Source organism: Coregonus lavaretus, assembly GCF_964263955.1.
Source record: "Coregonus lavaretus genome assembly, chromosome: 27".
NCBI lineage: Eukaryota > Metazoa > Chordata > Actinopteri > Salmoniformes > Salmonidae > Coregonus > Coregonus lavaretus.
Window position 1 is genome coordinate 17,960,645 of NC_140014.1, and position 21,130 is coordinate 17,981,774.

A 21,130-nucleotide genomic window follows, 5' to 3' on the forward strand; every position below is an offset into this window, starting at 1 on the left:
CAAAACTGTTGATACAGCAGGCTTGACTTGCTGGAGATGCAGGGCTTGTTAATTGACCTGAAAGTTTTTTGTTTGTGTTTGTATGTAAACTGGAGCAGCAGAGCAGAGTACAGAAAGCATAAGTCATTCAGCCAGCCTGCCAATGGAAGGAGGAAGGCCTCTGATGGCAGGCTGCTGTGTAACTAACTATTATTGACTGTGATTTTTTAATAGTTTAACTCATGTCTGTGTGGCTTTACAGTGACTTGATTTTGGCGTTGCTGTTGCAATGATACTAGAGTACTTAAGAGAGAGGCTACTTTAGGTGCCCTGTCTGTCTCTGCCCATGTGTAAGGTGAGTGGGTTAACCCACGTCAGCCAGCACTCTGCTACACTCACTAAAGACATAGTAACCTGATCCGCCTTGTCACCACATAGCCTACATGGTGTTGTGTAGAGTAGGTTGATCTCTGAGAGGGGCGGGTTTGTTTTTATTTATCTTCTCTTTTGTTAATGTTCTTATGGGGGGACAGCGTACACTAAAATAGAAATGATAAAAAACATCCTAGGCTGTCACACCATGGAAATACACAGCCATGATTTTGTTTTTTCATTGTCTCTATGTCCTTCACTCGCTCTGAGCCTCACTATTGCTGTCTTGGGCTGCATTCGCTGAGAGCCGCTGCCCATTTCCACAGTGATTTATAGACTGCTGCATGTCCCACATACAGTGCATTCGGAAAGTATTCAGACCCCTTGACTTTTTCCACATTTTGTTACGTAATAGCCTTATTCTGAAATGGATGAAATAAATAAAATTCCTCATCAATCTACACACAATACCCCATAATGACAAAGTGAAATCAGGTGTTTAGAAATGTGTGCAAATTGATAACAGATAAAAAACAGATTTATTTACATAAGTATTCAAACCCTTTGCTATGAGACTCAAAATTGAGCTCCGGTGCATCCTGTTTCCATTGATCATCCTTCAGATGTTTCTACAACTTGGAGTCCACCTGTGGTAAATTCAATTGAATGGACATGATTTGGAAAGGCACAAACCTGTCTATATAAAGGTCCCACAGTTGACTGTGCATGTCAGAGCAAAAACCAAGCTATGAGGTCGAAGGAAATGTCTGTAAAGCTCCGAGACATGATTGTGTCGAGTCACAGATCTGGGGAAGGGTACCAAAACATGTCTGCAGCATTGAAGGTCCCCAAGAACACAGTGGCCTCCATTCTTAAATGGAAGAGGTTTGGAACCACCAAGACTCTTCCTAGAGCTGGCCGCCCGGCCAAACTGAGCAATCGGGGGAGAAGGGCCTTGGTCAGGGAGGTGACCAAGAACCTGATGGTCATTCTGACAGAGCTCCAGATTTCCTCTGTAGAGATTGGAGAACCTTCCAGAAGGACAACCATCTCTGCAGCACTCCACCGATCAGGCCTTTATGGTAGAGTGGCCAGACGGAAGCCACTCCTCAGTAATAGGCACATGACAGCCCGCTTGGAGTTTGCCAAAAGGCACCTAAAGGACTCCCAGACCATGAGAAACAAGATTCTCTGGTCTAATTAAACCAAGATTGAACTCTTTTTGGCCTGAATGCCAAGTGTCACGTCTGGAGGAAAGCTGGCACCATACCTACGGTGAAGCATGGTGGTGTCAGCATCATGTTGTGGGGATGTTTTTCAGCGGCAGGGACTGGGAGACTAGTCAGGATCGAGGGAAAGATGAACGGAGCAAAGTACAGAGATCCTTGATGAAAACCTGCTCCAGAGTGCTCAGATTGGGGCGAAGGGTCACCTTCCAACAGGACAACGACCCTAAGCACACAGCGTAGACAACGCAGGAGTGGCTTTGGGACAAGTCTCTGAATGTCCTTGAGTGGCCCAGCCAGAGCCCGGACTTGAACCCAATCGAACAATCCTCTGGAAAGACCTGAAAATAGCTGTGCAGTGACGCTCCCCATCCAACCTGACCAAGCTTGAGAGGATCTGCAGAGAAGAATGGGAGAAACTACCCAAATACAGGTGTGCCAAGCTTGTAGCGTCAAACCCAAGAAGACTTGAGGATGTAATCGCTGCCAAAGGTGCTTCAACAAAGTACTGAGTAAAGGGTATGAGTACTTATGTAATTGTGATATTTCATTTGCAAAAATGTCTAAAAACCTGTTTTTGCTTCGTCATTATGGGGTATTGTGTGTAGATTGAGGGGGGGGGGGGCAATTTCATCAATTTTAGAATAAGGCTGTAACAAAATGTAGAAAAAGTAAAGTGGTTTGAATCCTTTCCGAGTGCACTGTATCTGAATAACGTGTAATGGCTTGTCAGACTAGCTGTGTTAGGTCTCCTCCTGGCTGAGAGTGTGTGTGCCTCCCTCTATCTGTCTTTTTTTTCTCTCTCTCATTGTCTAACACTTTGCGTCGCATTGCTTTTGTCGTCAGCATGGTGTCACACGATATCAACATAGCACGTTGGGGGCGATGAAACAACGGAAGCCCATTCATTTTCAGTAAAAGATGCAAAGTTGGCGGGGGACAGTTGAGCGACGCGAGTATGGGCGAGGGACGTGAACAGGGCTGGACCATAGTTGGAATAAGCGGAACTTTATTCAAATACTCCGCGACATCGCGTTGTGATTGGCCAATTTAAGCTCACTGTAGTTTCCAGACCCTACTGGATTGACTGTTGATACCTAGCACTATCTAGCCTGCTTGCTAGCACCAACATGCGGGCGAGCAAACGTGGCTATCCGAATTTACGCGTTAAAAGGATCTCAGCCGTGTGAAGTTCTACCTGCTACACAGCGCTCATTGTTATGACAGCTGAGAAGAGCGTCTTTATTCTATTTTACCATACTGTATCATATTCATCAATTATGTGTGAGGCAATAGCTTTTGTCCAGTTTTTCACAACTACTCATTAAATTGTTGCTAGTGGTTGTACTAAATTATTCTCTAATTATACAAGTTACTTTTGTTTACATTGTGATCATAGTCAATGTAGCTAGCTAGATTTCCTTCTAGCTAGTAGGTTCTTGACTTCATAATCATAAGTACAATAACCAGTGGTGTATAGTGGAGGCCATATGTAACCAAAATCAACTTTATTTCTCGTGATTGAAATTCACATGGAATGAACGCGCGCATCAACCATCGAGACGTGAGCTTTGGCGATTCTTGAGCTTGGATACTGCCATTGGATGGGACGCAACGTTTTGAGCGCAACATGGGCAGTATTGCAGCTTTAATTGATTTCAAAGGAAGCATTTCCTCAATGGCTGATGGCAATGCCGGAGGCCTGATGGCTATAGTATTTCCCCCTCTCGCACCCCTTTCTCACCCTCTCCTCTCTAGTTCCAGGGCAGTGGGTAGCCTATGCTGAGACTAGAGGGCTGGATTCCTGTCCTCTTTATCTGCTGTAACTACAGGTTGTTGATGGAGACGGCAGTGATCTGACGTGACCCCTTTTTCTCCCTGTCTCAAAATCTCCAGCCTTATTTCCTCTGTTGGCACAGCACCCTGCGATGTCTGCTTATCTACTGCCACCGTCTCTCCTCTCCATGGAGTCAAGCCTACAGTCCCTTTGATGCCAATCCCCCTGTAAAAAAAAAAATTGGCATCTCCACTGCACTCTTTGCGTCAGGAGAGGTTGATGGTCTCTGTGCCATACTACATTTGGTATTCTTCAATTTTCTCTTAAATTTAATATAATTGTGGCTAAATTTTCTTAACTGTAAGGCAGGCTGAGTTTCCACTATATGAGTATGGCAGTGATCCTCTGAACTCCTAACGCCCATTGGTCAATGCTACAAGGAAGGGAACGGCCGCTGTGTGTTTGGATGAACCCAGGGTCTCCATGCTGTTTACATTTACATTTACATTTTAGTCATTTAGCAGACGCTCTTATCCAGAGCGACTTACAGAAGCAATTAGGGTTAAGTGCCTTGCTCAAGGGCACATCGACAGATTTTTCACCTAGTCGGCTCGGGGATTAGAACCAGCGACCTTTCGGTTACTGGCACAACGCTCTTACCCACTAAGCTACCTGCCGCCCCTATTGATGTTCAGAAGCAGTGCATTTGGAGTCTCTGTGGTACGTGTAGCTGAGGTCAGAAGCGATGTGAGGAAAAATGACCTGACTGAACTGGGAGGAGGATTGGCAGACGGTGTCAGTGCTGCTGCAGATTAATCTGAGCTCATGTTGTAAACACTGGATCTCTGCCATGTTCTCCGGTCCCACATTAAATGTGTGTTACAGCTACAGAAGCTCAAAGGGCGGCTAAAGGCACTGATCATTGATGCTTCCCACTAGTACTGCGAGATGTAGAGATCTCAGATGGGTGGAATTTCCATACACTGTCAATCAACCACTGACTGACACACAGGCCTACCGGTAATCCAGGAGACCGTTTGCAGCCACTGGCACAAATCTGTTGTCCCGAGTGGCGCAGTGGTCTAAGGCAATGCATTGCAGTGCTAGCTGTGCCACTAGAGATCCTGGTTCGAATCCAGGCTCTGTCGTAGCCGGCCGCGACCAGGAGACCCATGGGGCGGCGCACAATTGGCCCAGCGTCGTCCAGGGTAGGGGAGGGAATGGCCGGCAGGGATGTAGCTCAGTTGATAGAGCATGGTGTTTGCAACGCCAGGGTTGTGGGTTTGTTTCCCATGGGGGGCCAGTATGAAAAATAAAATAAAAACATTAAAATAATGTATGCACTCACTAACTGTAAGTTGCTCTGGATAAGAGCGTCTGCTAAATGACTTAAATGTAAATGTATTCAGAGCCATTCACTGGTTTTATCTCACTGCTGCCAAAACACCACCATCTTCCCCACGATCCAGGTACCAGACAAGCTCTATTTCTGCTGTGACGGGAGACACTCTGGAATTAGTTCACTCTTCTAACAGCTATGACATGCACTTAGTGTACAAAACATTAACTTTCTATGACATAGACTGACCAGGTGAATCCAGGTGAAAGCTATGATCCCTTATTGATGTTGGTTGTTAAGTCCACTTCAATCAGTGTAGATGAAGGGGAGGAGACAGGATTTTTAAGCCTTGATACAATTGAGACATGGGTTGTGTATGTGTGCCATTGAGGGTGAATGGGCAAGACAAAAGATGTAAGTGCCTTTGAACGGGGTATGGTAGTAGGTGCCAGGCGCACCGGTTTGAGTGTCAAGAACTGCAACGCTGCTGGGTTTTTCACACTCAACAGTTTCCTGTGTGTATGAAAAATGGTCTACTACCCAAAGGACATCCAGCCAACTTGACCCAGCATGGGCCAGCATCCCTGTGGAATGCTTTCGACATCTTGTAAAGTCCATGCCCAGACGAATTGTGGCTGTTCTGAGGGCAAAAGGGGGGAGGTGCAATTCAATATTAGGAAGGTGTTCTTAATGTTTTGTACATGCAGTGTAGACTGACTCTTTGGGAAGGGAAAAAGGGGATACCTAGTCAGTTGCACAACTGAATGCATTCAACTGAAATGTGTCTTCCGCATTTAACCCAACCCCTCTGAATCAGAGCGGTGGGCTGCCTTAATCGACGTCCGCGCCATTGGCGCATGTGGAGCAGTTGTTGTTGGGTGTTAACTGCCTTGCTCAAGGGCAGAATGGCAGATTTTTCCACCTTGCACACAGGAGTGTATGTGGGTTGCTTTAGGGGAATGTATTATCTTTCTGTTTTGCCTGTTCACTGGGTTTTCCTCCATTCTGTCCATTTCCCATGCAGAGTGAACATGCCTCGGTCAAGTCCTGTGCGTGCACTGTGCAGCGGCTGGCCTTGGTGTAAGTCAAGGCCTGTTGTTAATCAAGCCCCCATCACCTTGGTCGTGTGTGTGTGTGTGTGTGTGTGTGTGTGTGTATGTAGACTAAGGTGTGATGTGGCCTGTTCTTAATGTCGTCCCATGGGAGCAGAAGTAGACCCCTACCCCACCAGTGCCTGAAAGCAGCCCCAATACACACACGCCGACATCTACCGTTTCATTATCTAGGCTTGGCTTTGAAGATCACGGGCCGAGTCGACCGTACTCATTGCCCCTGCTCTGGGAGCAGCTGTGGTCCTCTGTGTGGCTGCCAAATAGCCTGGGCCTCCCAGCATGTAGCAGTGTTCCAGTGCCCAGCGATCTGTTCATTTACAGGCAGCGCTGCTGACCAGACAGCGTATGCAGCCTTTTGAAGTGTGCACTAATCACCACCGCCTCTGCTGGGAGCGAGAGGAGAATGAGAATGTGACACTCTGGTCCAATATGGAAAGGGATTATTATCCATATAAAGCAGCTCTCTTGAGTATAGGCTGGTGTATAAAAATAGCACCGGCTCCCTCACTACCCCGCTCTCATGAACATTGAGTTTGGCTTCAAAGGGTAGATGTACTTTAATGTAGCTATTTCAGGAGTAATTGGCACACTTGGAGAATTGCCCCGCCATTACTCCATAACATTTATTTATTTTTGTGGTACATAATTTTGATAAATAGTTGACTATCTCTTGCAGTTTTCTATAAGAAGTAGGGAGAGAGTGTGAGGGGAAGAGCGATGGAGAAAGAGCAGAGCCATGTAATTGTATGGTTCTGAGAGAGGGGGGGAGACCATGAGAAAAGGATTACACTGAGGTTCTGTATGGAGTGTGAACTGTTGGTCAACCCCATGGCCTCTACTAGGAATTGGTCTTAGTGATACACACAGTGCACGTGTGTGGAGATGAAAAAATTGAAGAAATGCCCCTAAGGTCTTAACTGAGCCTCTACTGGTTGAGTCTTCATTGCATGGTTTCATTGGTCTGACATGACAGCTGCCTGAGTAGGAAGAAACAGCTGGTGGAAAAATTATTTAGGAGGATTTGTAATTTCAGACTGCTTGATGCCCTTTCAGGTACCATAGCTTTTAGGATCCTTGTGGTCGGATCAATGCATCATTGTAATATAGCTTTACCTATCTTGAAAACATAGCCATCGCCTTCTGTATAAAATAACATTTACATTTTAGTCAGATAGCAGATGCTCTTATCCAGATCGACTTACAGTAGCAATTAGTGTTAAGTGCCTTGCTCAAGGGCACATCGACAGATTTTTTAAAACCTAGTCGGCTCTGGGATTGGAACCAGTGACCTTTCGGTTACTGACACAACGCTCTTAACCGCTAGGATACCTGCCACCATTAAAGTTCAAATATCAGCTATCAAATTCCTATCAGAATGTATGAGACTCGACTGACATTTCACCTATATACCCTAATGAGCCTAAGTGACTATACCTCTGCTTGTAAAACTGAAAGCTACACTCCCACAATGGCCATATCCGTCTGCTTAGCAACCTAATAAGGGAGCATAATTAGCTTTTAGTGGTTTCATGCGGTAAAGTCTAGGAACATAAAGTCTCTTTATGTTCCTAGTGTATTGTCAGATCAGTGGAGGGCCCACAGTCAGATTCACATTCACCAGCCCGAGTGGTTGTGGGCCCTTGACCTCAATCATGGGCGTTCACCAGACTCTCCTAATAGGTAAGTGTAGGTTCACATTAAGACAATTACAGACCATTAAACCTCAGTCACTTAGAAGCCCTGGTTACGGTTAGCTGGACTGCAAAGGCAGGGTTTATGATGGGTTTAGGTTAGCATAAAATTGAGATATGGAGGAGGTTGGAAAGGACGAAGCCTGTGTTTACTGAGGGCTGGTCGCCAAGGGTGGGGACTAAAGAGATGGGAATTATAGATTGCCTTTTTGAAAATGTTAGTTTCTAGTTTCTACTCCTCCCCCACATTCAGAACAGGGTGTACTGTACATTTGAAGATTTACGCTCACATTTTGATAAGTTTTAAAGGAATGTCACGTTGTTGCACTTTTCAAACCAGTGACCTTGAGTGCGTGTGGTCACAGATGGGAAGCTATTGGCTCTGAAACGCAAGTAAAACTGGCATTACCTTGACGGTGTTCTGAGAATATGGAATATTTCACAAAGTAGCAAGCTAGACCTTTAGGCATTTTACATTGGTAGAATATAGGGCTGACCCCATTTAGTCGACTGGTCAATTGTTTGGTCGATAGGCTGTTGGTCGACCCAAGATTTCTTTAGTCGAGCAGTAGCAAATAAAATACAAATTTTCCATGGTGTACAAGACACAGTCCTTGAATCTAAGACGTGCTACTGAAATTGTATATGGTTAAGTATAATGGTGCAACATTAATACAAATATTATTTTATAACAAATGTGCTTTCTCCCTTGTTTGATAGCGGTTGCTGTCCGCGGGTCTGAAACATCAGTGTGCTGTTGAATTGGCACCTTTTCCTAGCAAAGTTACCCAGCATATTGGTTTTGAGAACAATGCGGCGGAGGCAGCAGCGGAGTTAGGAGACGAGAAAACAGCCCTTGCCCTAATTGTCTTAAGAAAAGTGAGGAGAGTGGAAACCCCAACTTAATTAGGGCTATAATCAATAACATAACTGTTAAATGTGCCTGGCTTTATAAATCATCCATATACAATGAGGGAAAAAAGTATTTGATCCCCTGCTGATTTTGTACGTTTGCCCACTGACAAAGAAATTATCAGTCTATAATTTTAATGGTAGGTTTATTTGAACAGTGAGAGACAAAATAACAACAACAAAAATCCAGAAAAACGCATGTCAAAAATGTTATAAGTTGATTTGCATTTTAATGAGGGAAATAAGTATTTGACCCCTCTGCAAAACATGACTTAGTACTTGGTGGCAAAACCCTTGTTGGCAATCACAGAGGTCAGACGTTTCTTGTAGTTGGCCACCAGGTTTGCGCACATCTCAGGAGGGATTTTGTCCCACTCCTCTTTGCAGATCTTCTCCAAGTCATTAAGGTTTCGAGGCTAACGTTTGGCAACTCGAACCTTCAGCTCCCTCCACAGATTCTCTATGGGATTAAGGTCTGGAGACTGGCTAGGCAACTCCAGGACCTTAATGTGCTTCTTCTTGAGCCACTCCTTTGTTGCCTTGGCCGTGTGTTTTGGGTCATTGTCATGCTGGAATACCCATCCACGACCCATTTTCAATGCCCTGGCTGAGGGAAGGAGGTTCTCACCCAAGATTTGACGGTACATGGCCCCGTCCATCGTCCCTTTGATGCAGTGAAGTTGTCCTGTCCCCTTAGCAGAAACCCCCCCCCCCCCCCCCCAAAGCATAATGTTTCCACCTCCATGTTTGACAGTGGGGATGGTGTTCTTGGGGTCATAGGCAGCAATCCTCCTCCTCCAAACACGGCGAGTTGAGTTGATGCCAAAGAGCTCCATTTTGGTCTCATCTGACCACAACACTTTCACCCAGTTCTCCTATGAATCATTCAGATGTTCATTGGCAAACTTCAGACGGGCATGTATATGTGCTTTCTTGAGCAGGGGGGACCTTGTGGGCGCTGCAGGATTTCAGTCGTTCACGGCGTAGTGTGTTACCAATTGTTTTCTTAGTGACTATGGTCCCAGCTGCCTTGAGATCATTGACAAGATCCTCCCGTGTAGTTCTGGGCTGATTCCTCACCGTTCTCATGATCATTGCAACTCCACGAGGTGAGATCTTGCATGGAGCCCCAGGCCGCGGGAGATTGACAGTTCTTTTGTGTTTCTTCATTTGCGAATAATCGCACCAACTGTTGTCACCTTCTCACCAAGCTGCTTGGCGATGGTCTTGTAGCCCATTCCAGCCTTGTTTAGGTCTACAATCTTGTCCCTGACATCCTTGGAGAGCTCTTTGGTCTTGGCCATGGTGGAGAGTTTGGAATCTGATTGATTGATTGCTTCTGTGGACAGGTGTCTTTTATACAGGTAACAAGCTGAGATTAGGAGCACTCCCTTTAAGAGTGTGCTCCTAATCTCAGCTCATTACCTGTATAAAAGACACCTGGGAGCCAGAAATCTTTCTGATTGAGAGGGGGTCAAATACTTATTTCCCTCATTAAAATGCAAATCAATTTATAACATTTTTGACATGCGTTTTTCTGGATTTTGTTGTTGTTAATCTGTTTCTCACTGTTCAAATAAACCTACCATTAAAATTATAGACTGATAATTTCTTTGTCAGTGGGCAAACGTACAAAATCAGCAGGGGATCAAATACTTTTTTCCCTCACTGTATATCTACAGAAATAAGACCGATCCTGCCAGTTTGAGTGTTTGTTTAATAGCCTACTGATTGCGTGCGCACCAAGTCTCATGCAACCACAACATGTCGGATAAACAATTTAACAAATTTGTCTTTTTATCTTTGCTATGCTGTAATAAAAGCTTTAGAACAGCCTCTCTGGTATTACTTATAATTAATTTAGTGTTGTTTACAATGTTCCAAATTGTCAGAGAAATTATATTTATAAAAATAATAATAACCCTTGTTTTTCTTGTTCTCCTTATTGTTGATATTACCATTATTATGATCATCATTATAATAAGTAATGTCATTATCATTAGTAGGCTTAGTATAGCAGACTTGTATAACCACTATTGAGCTGTAGGCCTAAGAGTGCATCCTGTTTAGTCTTAATACCATATCTTAGGCCTATTTTTCAATACTTATATAGGCTACTGTATCAATCAATCATTCATTCGTTCATGTCATCACACAACATACGAGACATTCATGATTTGAAATGCAATCAAGCATTTTAGTTTTTAATTAACAAAGTTACCCTTGAATAATTAACGTTTAATTTAATATTAATAATTTTAATAATTACAAATTTTAAAAAAAACATTACAACAGACTCTCAGGTACACTTATAATTTATTTAGTGTTTACATCTTGTTCCAAACGGTCAGAAAAATGATATAGTAATCTAACAGCACCTGTTTGGCACACATCATTTGCACGCTGCACTTGCCACTTACCTTCTTTTTCTTCATATCCAGTATTTTCCACAAGTAGTCAAATATATTCCACACATCTGAATTCCCCTTTACCTCCTGAGCAACCAGTAAACATTCCCCCATTTCGAGTTTGTCACATCCTCTGCATCCATTTTTCTGTTACGGTGTTCGGAGTTTGTTAACCAATTTATTGACGTGATTATGATATGCTATAGGTCAGGCCCTATTGGTCATGTGCGTGTGATGCATACACGTAAAGAGAGCAAGGGTTAAGGGAATGTTTTTCCTAAATAAATGAGGGATTTTGGTAACAGAACTTTTGTCAGAAATCAATCAATCAAATGTATTTATTTATTATCAGCAGATGTCACAAAGTGCTAAAATGGCTGTAATTACGTTGCAGCTTCAGCAACACGGACAGCGCGATAAACTCTGTGGTGGTCGCTGCAGCAGGGAGGATAGAGCGACAACGGTTGCTAGTCACTAGCTGTTTTTATTTTTTGTTTTATTTTATTTTTATTTTACACAGCACAGCAAGACTGAGCCCGGCCAGGCACAATCAAATCAATTGCAGTCCATCTAGTCATTTGTGTGTCTTTAATTGTTTCATCAGACAAGCTCAGTGCATATAGTTGATTTGATTAAAACATCTAGGATTTGTCTTTATATGGAAAAATACACATTTTAAAATTTAGACCAATCGATTGGTCGAAAGAACAGACAACTCTCGGTCGACCAACATTTTTTTTAGTCGGGGACAGCCCTAGTAGAATATGACTTTGGCTCCATAGGGTGAAAGCATAAGAATCTGAACCTTTTACCTTTTGCAGTGAAGAATATAGCCTACATGGATTCCAATCCATGGGTTTACCTTTGAAGGTCTGACCATGATTTTAACCTAGTGACCTTTTCCAGTTGGCTGAATGGCTCTGTAAGAACATGGCAGCTGTAAAGACAGGATTCTCTGTCCAGATGACCTCAAGATCAACAGGAAATATCACTTGACTGTGAGAGACCCCAAGAGGTCAGCCGTGGCCAGGGGGCAGGTGGCCATGTCTCATGGTTGTCTCTAACTGACAGAATGGAGCACCCTGGTGCTTGTGAATGCTGATCCTTAGAGAACGACAAGTCAATAAAAGTTTTATGAGGTGTTGGGAGCAAATGGCATCCCAGTCCTTGGAGATCCTAGCTGTTGAAATCCTAGCTGTGTGTACAGTCGTGGTCAAAAGTTTTGAGAATGACACAAGTATTGGTCTTCACAAAGTTTGCTGCTTCAGTGTTTTTAGATATTTTTGTCAGATGTGACTATGGTATACTGAAGTATAATTACAAGCATTCCATAAGTGTCAAAGGCTTTTATTGACAATTACATTTAGTTTATGCAAAGAGTTCTTTTTCAAGACCTCTGCAATACGTCCTGGCATGCTGTCAATTAACTTCTGGGCCACATCCTGACTGATGGCAGCCCATTCTTGCATAATCAATGCTTGGAGTTTGTCAGAATTTGAGGATTGACCACAAATTCTCAATGGGATTAAGGTCTGGGGAGTTTCCTGGCTATGGACCCAAAATGTCGATGTTTTGTTCCCCAAGCCACTTAGTTATCACTTTTGCCTTATGGCAAGGTGCTCCATCATGCTGGAAAAGGCATTGTTCGTCACCAAACTGTTCATGGATGGTTGGGAGAAGTTGCTCTCGGAGGATGTGTTGGTACCATTCTTTATTCATGGCTGTGTGTGAGTGCCCACTCCCTTGGCTGAGAAGCAACCCCACACATGAATGGTCTCAGGATGCTTTACTGTTGGCATGACACAGGACTGATGGTAGCGCTCACCTACCAATCGTAAAGGGGATTCATTAGAGAAAATGACTTTACCCCAGTCCTCAGCAGTCCAATCCCTGTACCTTTTGCAGAATATCAGTCTGTCCCTGATGTTCTTCCTGGAGAGAAGTGGCTTCCTCGCTGCCCTTCTTGACACCAGGCCATCCTCCAAAAGTCTTCGCCTCACTATGCGTGCAGATGCACTCACACCTGCCTGCTGCCATTCCTGAGCAAGTTCTGCGCTGGTGGTGCCCCGATACCGCAGCTGAATCAACTTTAGGAGACGGTCCTGACGCTTGCTGGACTTTCTTGGGCGCCCTGAAGCCTTCTTCACAACAATTGAACCTCTCTCCTTGAAGTTCTTGATGATCCGATAAATCGTTGATTTAGGTGCAATCTTACTAGCAGCAATATCCTTGCCTGTGAATCCCTTTTTGTGCAAAGCAATGATGACGGCACGTTTTTCCTTGCAGGTAACCATGGTTAACAGAGGAAGAACAATGATTTCAAGCACCACCCTCCTTTTAAAGCTTCCAGTCTGTTATTCTAACTCAATCAGCATGACAGAGTGATCTCCAGCCTTGTCCTCGTCAACACTCTCACCTGTGTTAACGAGAGAATCACTGACATGATGTCAGCTGGTCCTTTTGTGGCAGGGCTGAAATGCAGTGGAAATGTTTTTGGGGGATTAAGTTCATTTTCATGGCAAAGAGGGACTTTGCAATTAATTGCAATTCATCTGATCAATCTTCATAACATTCTGGAGTACATGCAAGTTGCCATAATAAAAACTGAGGCAGCAGACTTTGAAAATTAATATTTGTGTCATTCTCAAAACTTTTGACCACGACTGTACATCATCTCTTCTCTTCCAAATTCCTGTGTAACTATCAACTGTCATTTTCTTCCATTTCTATTCTGATACAGATCTTTTTCATGTTACATGTTTACTGATTTGAGGAAGGAAGTGCAGTATGATAAAAGTCATAATGAAATCTGTGCAAAACAACCCTCGTCATTCCTCTTTCGCCTCTGAAACATGAATTGGGCTAGTTTAGCTACAGCGTGCCATCCAGCCTTGCAGATCTAGGCCTGTAAGACTGCTCATTAAGTCAAAGTGTAATTAAACATGGTGCGCTTAAAAGCACTTTGTGAATACGAAGCCTGTTAAGTCCTGCACAGCTATTCTGTAGTGTAGCCAGAGGGTGTGTGTGTGCCCCTCTATTGCTGGGCTATTGCTGTGGTCCCTCATGGCCTTGGCTGAGACTGAGGTCTCATGGGAGAGGGGGAGTATGGGCACTAGTAGTCCTGTGTTCTGCTCAGCTCCATCTCTGCTGTAACTAACTGTTGTTCTGTGCTGTGACTAAATGCCTCTGGCTATCTGGCGTTATACAGAGACTGAGAGAGAGAAATCGCTCTTGAGCTGCTCACAGCGCATTATGGAGATAAAATATTAAAGAAATGAAACGGCAGGGCTCCTATTAATCTCACAATGTTATAATATTTGATTTACTGAATGTCATCGTTATGTAGAGTGGAGCAGGACCCATGCTCTTTGGAAGGAACACTAATATCTATTTTTGTAGAGAACCGCTACCGTATACGCAGAGTGTACAAAACATTAGGAACACCTTCCTAATATTGAGTTGCACCCACTTTTGCCCTCAGAACAGCCTCAATTCACCAGGGCATGGACTCTACAAGGTGTCGAAAGCATTCCACAGGAATGCTGGCCCATATTGACTCCAATGCTTCCCACAGTTGTCAAGTTGGCTGGATGCCCTTTGGGTGGTGGACCATTCTTCATACACACGGGAAACTGTTGAGCATGAAAAACCCAGCAGCGTTGCAGTTCTTGACACTTAAATCGGTGCGCCTGGCACCTACTACCATACCCCGTTCAAAGGCACTTCAATCTATATATTTTTTACCTGTTTCCTCCCCTTCATCTACACTGATTGAAGTGGATTTAACAAGTGAAATCAATAAGGGATAATAGCTTTCACCTGGTCAGTCTGTCATGGAAAGAGCAGGTGTTCCTAATGTTTTGTACAGCCTTTTGACCGATTACTCTGATTCTTCTGTTTTGATAAGGTTATTAAACGGAGAAGACACAAGCTTGTCTTGCTGTATTTGCCCAATGTCTGGATAGATGAATGGTTTGGCAGACACTCACATTTTAAGGTGACTTTCCAAAGGCTGTATGATAAACCTTGGTTTTAGACAGTCCGCTTCTCTACTACTATTTCCCCCCCAATCTAACGAAAAGGTCACACAAATTATAGTACAGTTCAATGGCCTTTGTAGGGTTTTAAACAGAAACTGGTGAAGCAAATGAAACAACCTATGAAACTTTTATCATAAACTATCAGCTATGTTGTAGATTGACGAATGTTGGGCCATCTGTCTGACCTGTCACCTGTATGTCCCATGTACCAGTCTCCTCTGACCTGTGTCCTCTCCCCTCTCCATAGAGCTGCCAGAGAACTGGACAGACACGCGGGAGACCCTGCTGGAGGGCATGGTGTTCCAGCTCAAGTACCTGGGCGTCACGCTGGTGGAGCAGCCCAAAGGAGAGGAGCTCTCCGCAGCCGCTGTCAAGAGGATTGTGGCCACGGTCAGCACCACACACACACACTTGACCTTCTATATTGCCACTCACCCCCCCCCCCAGGCATTCTACACCCTATCCCTCCAAAAATACAAACCTCCTTCTAGATTCCCTGACCTTTTTAAAGGTTATTTTGACAACTTTCCCAAACACAGTGGATTGTGATCTATTCCATATATTTTAATACCTGTACCCCCCACAGTATAAAAAGGTCCCATTTACTTTCCCATTAAGTTGTCGCCTTCATGAAAGCCAACCTGCTGCAACACTCAGTGCTCCAGGCTCACGGTGCCATTTAACCCAGATGCAATTAGTTGTTATGCGTCTGTGTGTTGTTATTAAATACAGTAACAGGAAGGTGTATTGTTATTAAATCTGGCAGCTCCACAGTAATTCAGTTAGGGGGAGCATATCGGGCCCAGGGCACACAGGACAGAGCCTCAGAGGTGATTGACACTGCTCTTTATGTGGCCACCCTGACCAGACTAACAAGGCCCTGACAATTGATACATTAGGCACTGTTGTTTTGGACCCAGTACTTATTGTATTTACAGGTTGAAAGCAGGATTTTAGAAAGAATGGCTTAATAACAGTTTTGAGTCTTTCTTCTGCTGTTCTTTCTGAGTGTATACAGTACCAGACTCTGTTCCTTGCTCTGCCCAAGGCTCTCGGTCTCGTCATTTGTTAATCTCCTGAGTGGTGTTTGTGTGTTCCAGAACTCTTACAAGCTGCTTGTCTTGACTGTGTGTTAGGGGTGTCATTAGCTCTGCTTTGGGTGAGTACGGGACAGGCAGCTGAGGGGGTCTGTAGTATGAAGTTGTCTAATAGATCTGTTTCTCCAGTATAATGATACAATTGTGGCTAGAAAGCCCTCATCTGCCCCCAGGGTTGTCTAAATCATTTGTTTCTCAGAGGGAAGTGTGTTTAGGCTAGTTTTGATTAATGCCTGCTGGTGTGAAGGCTGCATTTTGGACTACATTTACATTACATTTGCGTCATTTAGCAGACGCTCTTATCCAGAGCGACTTACAAATAGGAGTTCTGTGTCAGCACAGGAGGAGGTAGCTGAAGTGTAAATGGACAATCTATACTGAACAAAAATATAAACGCAACATGTAAAGTGTTGGTCCCATGTTTCATGAGCTGAAATAAAAGATCCCAGAAATGTTCCATATGCACAAAAAGCTTATTTCTCTCCAGTTTTGTGCACAAATTTGTTTACATTCCTGTTAGTGAGCATTTCTCATTTGCCAAGATAATCCATCCACCTGACAGGTGTGGCATATCAAGAAGTTGATTAAACAGCATGATCATTACACAGGTGCACCTTGTGCTGGGGACAATAAAAGGCCACTCTAAAATGTGCAGTTTTGTCACACATCACAATGCCACAGATGTCGCAAGTTTTTAGGGAGCGTGCAATTGGCATGCTGACTGCAGGAATGTCCACGAGCTGTTGCCAGAGAATTGAATGTTAATTTCTCTACCATAAGCCAAACTCCAATGTAATTTTGGAGAATTTTGCAATATGTGCAACTGGCATCACAACCGCAGACCACGTGTATGGCGTCGTGTGGGCAAGCGGTTTGTCAACGTTGTGAACAGAGTGCCCCGTGGTGGTGGGGTTATGGTATGGGCAGGCATAAGCTATGGACAATGAACACAATTGCATTTTATCTATGGCAATTTTAATGCACAGAGATCCCGTAATGAGATCCTGAGGCCCATTGTCGTGCCATTCATCTGCCGCCATCACCTCATGTTTCAGCATGATAATGCACGGCCCCATGTCGCAAGGATCTGTACACAATTCCTGGAAAATGTCCCAGTTCTTCCATGGCCTGCATACTCACCAGACATGTCACCCATTGAGCATGTTTGGGATGCTCTGGATCGACGTGTATGACAGCGTGTTCCAGTTCCCGCCAATATCCAGCAACTTCGCACAGCTATTGAAGAGGAGTGGGACAACATTCCACAGGCCACAATCAACAGCCTGATCAACTCTGTGAAGATGTGTCGCGCTGCATGACGCAAATGGTGGTCACACCAGATACTGACTGGTTTTCTGATATCCATGCCCCTACCTTTTTGGGTTACCAACAGATGCATATCTGTATTCCCAGTCATGTAAAATCCATAGATTAGGGCCTAATTTATTTATTTCAATTGACTGATTTCCTTATATGAACTGTAACCTTATATTAACTGAAATTGTTGCATGTTGCGTTTATATTTTTGTTCATTATAGATGTGTACTTTTAGCACATACTTACACACTGGCAAATGTCACACAGGTTTGAGATTGCATGAGCATTGATTGCATTATCATTATTAACATATTCCGCCTCGCTCGCTTGCTCTCTTTTTCTTTCTTCAAGGCCAAAGCCAGCGGCAAGAAACTCCAGAAAGTGACATTAAAAGTGTCCCCTCGAGGAATCATCCTCTATGACTATGCCTCTAACCAGCTGATCGAGAACATCTCCATTTACAGGTTAGTCTCTCTCTTTCTCTCTCTCTCTCACGTTCTCACTGACAGAGAAGAAGATGCACACATTCTCTGCGGGCCGCCCAAATGACAAATTCTATCAGGCCAAGTATAATTTTCAACTTGCAATAAAACAAAAGTTGTTTTCCTCCAGAATCCCCCTCCCCTTCCAAACCCTCTCATCCATCACTTTGAGACTAAGAGTGTTGGGATTTGCGGTGATGAAGAAGGGTGGAGGGGTGGATAGAGCTTTCCATCAGTCCTCTCCCTCAGGAGGCCTCTACAACAACAGCTGAGCTTTCACCTGGGGTGTGAACGCTTACAAACAGGCAGCGCGATAGCACACACACCCTTCATTTCACCTTTCAAAAACAGAGTGTGACTTGTTGTTGCTTAGGCCAAACTTGAATCGCTTGTATAACATTCCACATTTATGAGAAGTGGAGACTTCCCAACACTCAATCTCGAAATGAATCAAGGCCAGAACTTGGATCACTCTCACAGTAACCGAGGAGGGTTGGATCACTCTCTCACAGTAACAGAGGAGGGGTTGGATCATTCTCACATTTAACAGAGGAGAGGTTGGATCACTCTCTCACAGTAACAGAGGGCGGGTTGGAATACTCTCTCACAGTAACAGAGGACGGGCTGGCACATTGAGGACAAGATCACAATCGTCTGAGTCTGAAGAGGCTGTGTGATCTTCAACACTAACTATCCAGCTGTGACTCAATGTAATGGTGTTGGTTCAATTTAAAGCAAACGTTGTCATTCACTGGGGTCCTCCTCTCCAGGCATCTGCTAGAGAAGATGGATGAGCAGTAAATGAAATGGATTTACCTAGACACCCAATTTCACAATGCTCTCACTCTTAACATCGGTTGTAAATCTCACAATGTCGCGCCGTGCAGCTGTTGGCTTTTATAGCAGAGAAATGTTTTTTACACGTTGAGTTTTTATATCACTGAGTCATTAGTTAACTAGACGTTTGATCTCCGCAGAGTGATGTTCAGAGTTTGAGCAGCAGGGTGCTGGTGTGAAGAGGAACAGGGAGGGCAGATGGCGGTCATTCATTACACACCTGTCAATCAGGTCTCGGGGTGACGACATCACCTATGATATGATGTCATGTCGCAGATCAGAGCATGTTCCAACGTTAAAGAGTAGACCTGTAGTTAAGAGGCAAGGTCCAATCCAATAATACTAAAACACCACAGGTCTAGGTGGGCTGAGCGGACAGACACAGCAGGGATCACAGTCTTAATGGCTAAAAGTAATGGAGCCGAGGTACACTGGGGACAAACTACAGACGAATGTCCTTAAGTTAAAATTCAAAGCCTGTATTTTTTGATTGGCTCTCCACCTGCATGCTACAGTGTGTGTATGTGGAATGTGATGGGTTTATTTAATGTGGAAATGAAAGATTTAAGTCTAAATCTGATTGTAGTGGGCTTAAAGGCTTAGTGAAGATGAAGTTGCGTGATAGCCCTGCCCAATCCGCAGGGACTCTTAGCTTTTTATTAAAACTAGTTTGTCCCTGTGACTCCTCCTCAGGATATCCTACTGCACAGCAGACAAGATGCACGACAAAGTGTTTGCCTACATCGCCCAGAGCCAACAAAACGAAACCCTTGAGTGCCACGCCTACCTCTGCACCAAGAGGAAAGTGGTGAGTCCGTGTGTGTTTTGTTTTTGTGTGTATGTGTTTGTTTTTGTGTGTATGTGTTTGTTTTTGTGTGTATGTGTTTGTTTTTGTGTGTGTGTGTATTTGTTTTTGTGTGTGCCTGTGGCCCCTCTTCCAAATAGAATCCCTCCCAGGAGGGGTTTTGTGAATGAGTGTGCCACTCCCTCTCTTTCCTTCCTCTTGCTAATTTAGCTCTAGGCCACACTTCCTCCCAGCTACATAAACAACTAGTAAGGAAGAGGAGAAGTTGAACTGAGTAGTAGGGACCAACACCGTCACATGGGTTAATGTTCCCTCATCAAGTGTTAGTTGAAGAGTTTCCTCTGGAGGCCGGCGACCCCTCCCTCTGTTAGTCTCTAGTTATCCTCTTATCTGTCTTCAATGTGTTTTCCTCTCCCCTCTTAACACTTAGCCAACATCTTGTATGTCATACTTACTGGGCTTATTTCCCTCTCTCTCTCTCTCGCTCTCTCCCCCTTCCCTCTCTCTCCCCTCAGGCCCAGGCAGTAACGTTAACAGTGGCCCAAGCCTTCAGAGTGGCGTTTGAGTTCTGGCAGGCCGCCAAAGAAGGTACGCATGGTCACCCCGGATGACTGGAGAAGTGTGACGAATGTCTCATTCTTTTGAGTGTAACCGTTCTTATCCTCCTCTCTCTCTCTTTCCTCCCCCCTACTCTTTCATTATTTCACCCTGTTGCCTCTCAGCCTCTGTTCTCTCTCAGTACACACTTAAAGGGAAACTTCTTCTTTTTCTACTTACCCAGAGTCAAACGAACTCATGGATACCATTTGTATGTCTCTGCGAGCAGTTTGGAGATGATTGAAGTTAGCATTTCGTTAGCTTAGTGCAATTGCTGGAAGTCTCCCGGTACAATAGCCATGTCCTCTCAAAAGCAAGGAAATAGACCTAACTACTCCAAAGCTGGGTGGTTGGTCATTTCTAGTCTTATACATTTTCTTTTCTTTTACTGATAATCATAAGAAACAAGAGTCTATCCACTTCCTCATTCTCTGTCCCGTTGTCGCATAGAGATGTATAGAGGTCGCAACATTGTATCGATCTCAAAGGCGCTGCCCGTGCGCTCACAGACGCCATAATGGCCAAATGACCATTCACCCAGCTTTGGAGTAGTTGGGACTATTCCCTTGATTTTGAGAGGAGCTGGCTACTGTACCTGGAGAACTTCAAGCAATTGTGCTAGTCTAACGATATGCTAACTTCAATCATCTCCAAACTGCATGCAGAGACATACAAATGGTATCCATGAGTTAGATCATCTGACTCTGGGTAAGTAAAAAAACGACCGAAATCTCGAAATCTCACAGTATCCCTTTAATTCCTTCCTGTTCCCATGCACTGCATGTAGATGTTCTCTACAGCAGCTGAATGAGGGAGGATGGAGTGGGTTTGCTCTATCTCACCGTAGTTCCTCTGTGGCAACATACATTTCCCCTGTCCTCCCCGGCCTTGACCCTGACCCCTCAGAGGCATGTGAAATAGTGGATCTCCGCAAGGCCACTCCCACCTGTCAGTTAGCTCCCCAACAGGAATATCCACATTGATTAAAACAGTCAATCTGTAGGAACAACCAGGCCAGAAAGAGAAACCTTGTTTTGTTCAGTAAACCAACTTTATTTAGGGCAGATTACGCTGGTTAAAGGCTGATATGGATATTGACAGGAGCTCAGTGAGTCGTAGCGTGAGGCCTAGGTGGGAAG

At 44.2% G+C, this 21,130-nt stretch overlaps 1 protein-coding gene across 1 annotated transcript in view; it reads left to right on the forward strand.

Annotated features, from left to right (window-relative positions):
- The window catches only part of ldlrap1b (low density lipoprotein receptor adaptor protein 1b), a 67,214-nt gene that overhangs the window by 24,620 nt on the left and 21,464 nt on the right, over positions 1-21,130 (forward strand). Inside the window, exons 2-5 of the mRNA XM_084143874.1 lie at positions 15,104-15,246; positions 17,622-17,734; positions 19,283-19,397; positions 19,910-19,982. Coding sequence (XP_084000000.1) covers positions 15,104-15,246; positions 17,622-17,734; positions 19,283-19,397; positions 19,910-19,982 — 444 coding nt within the window. The remainder of the gene's footprint in view (positions 1-15,103; positions 15,247-17,621; positions 17,735-19,282; positions 19,398-19,909; positions 19,983-21,130) is intronic.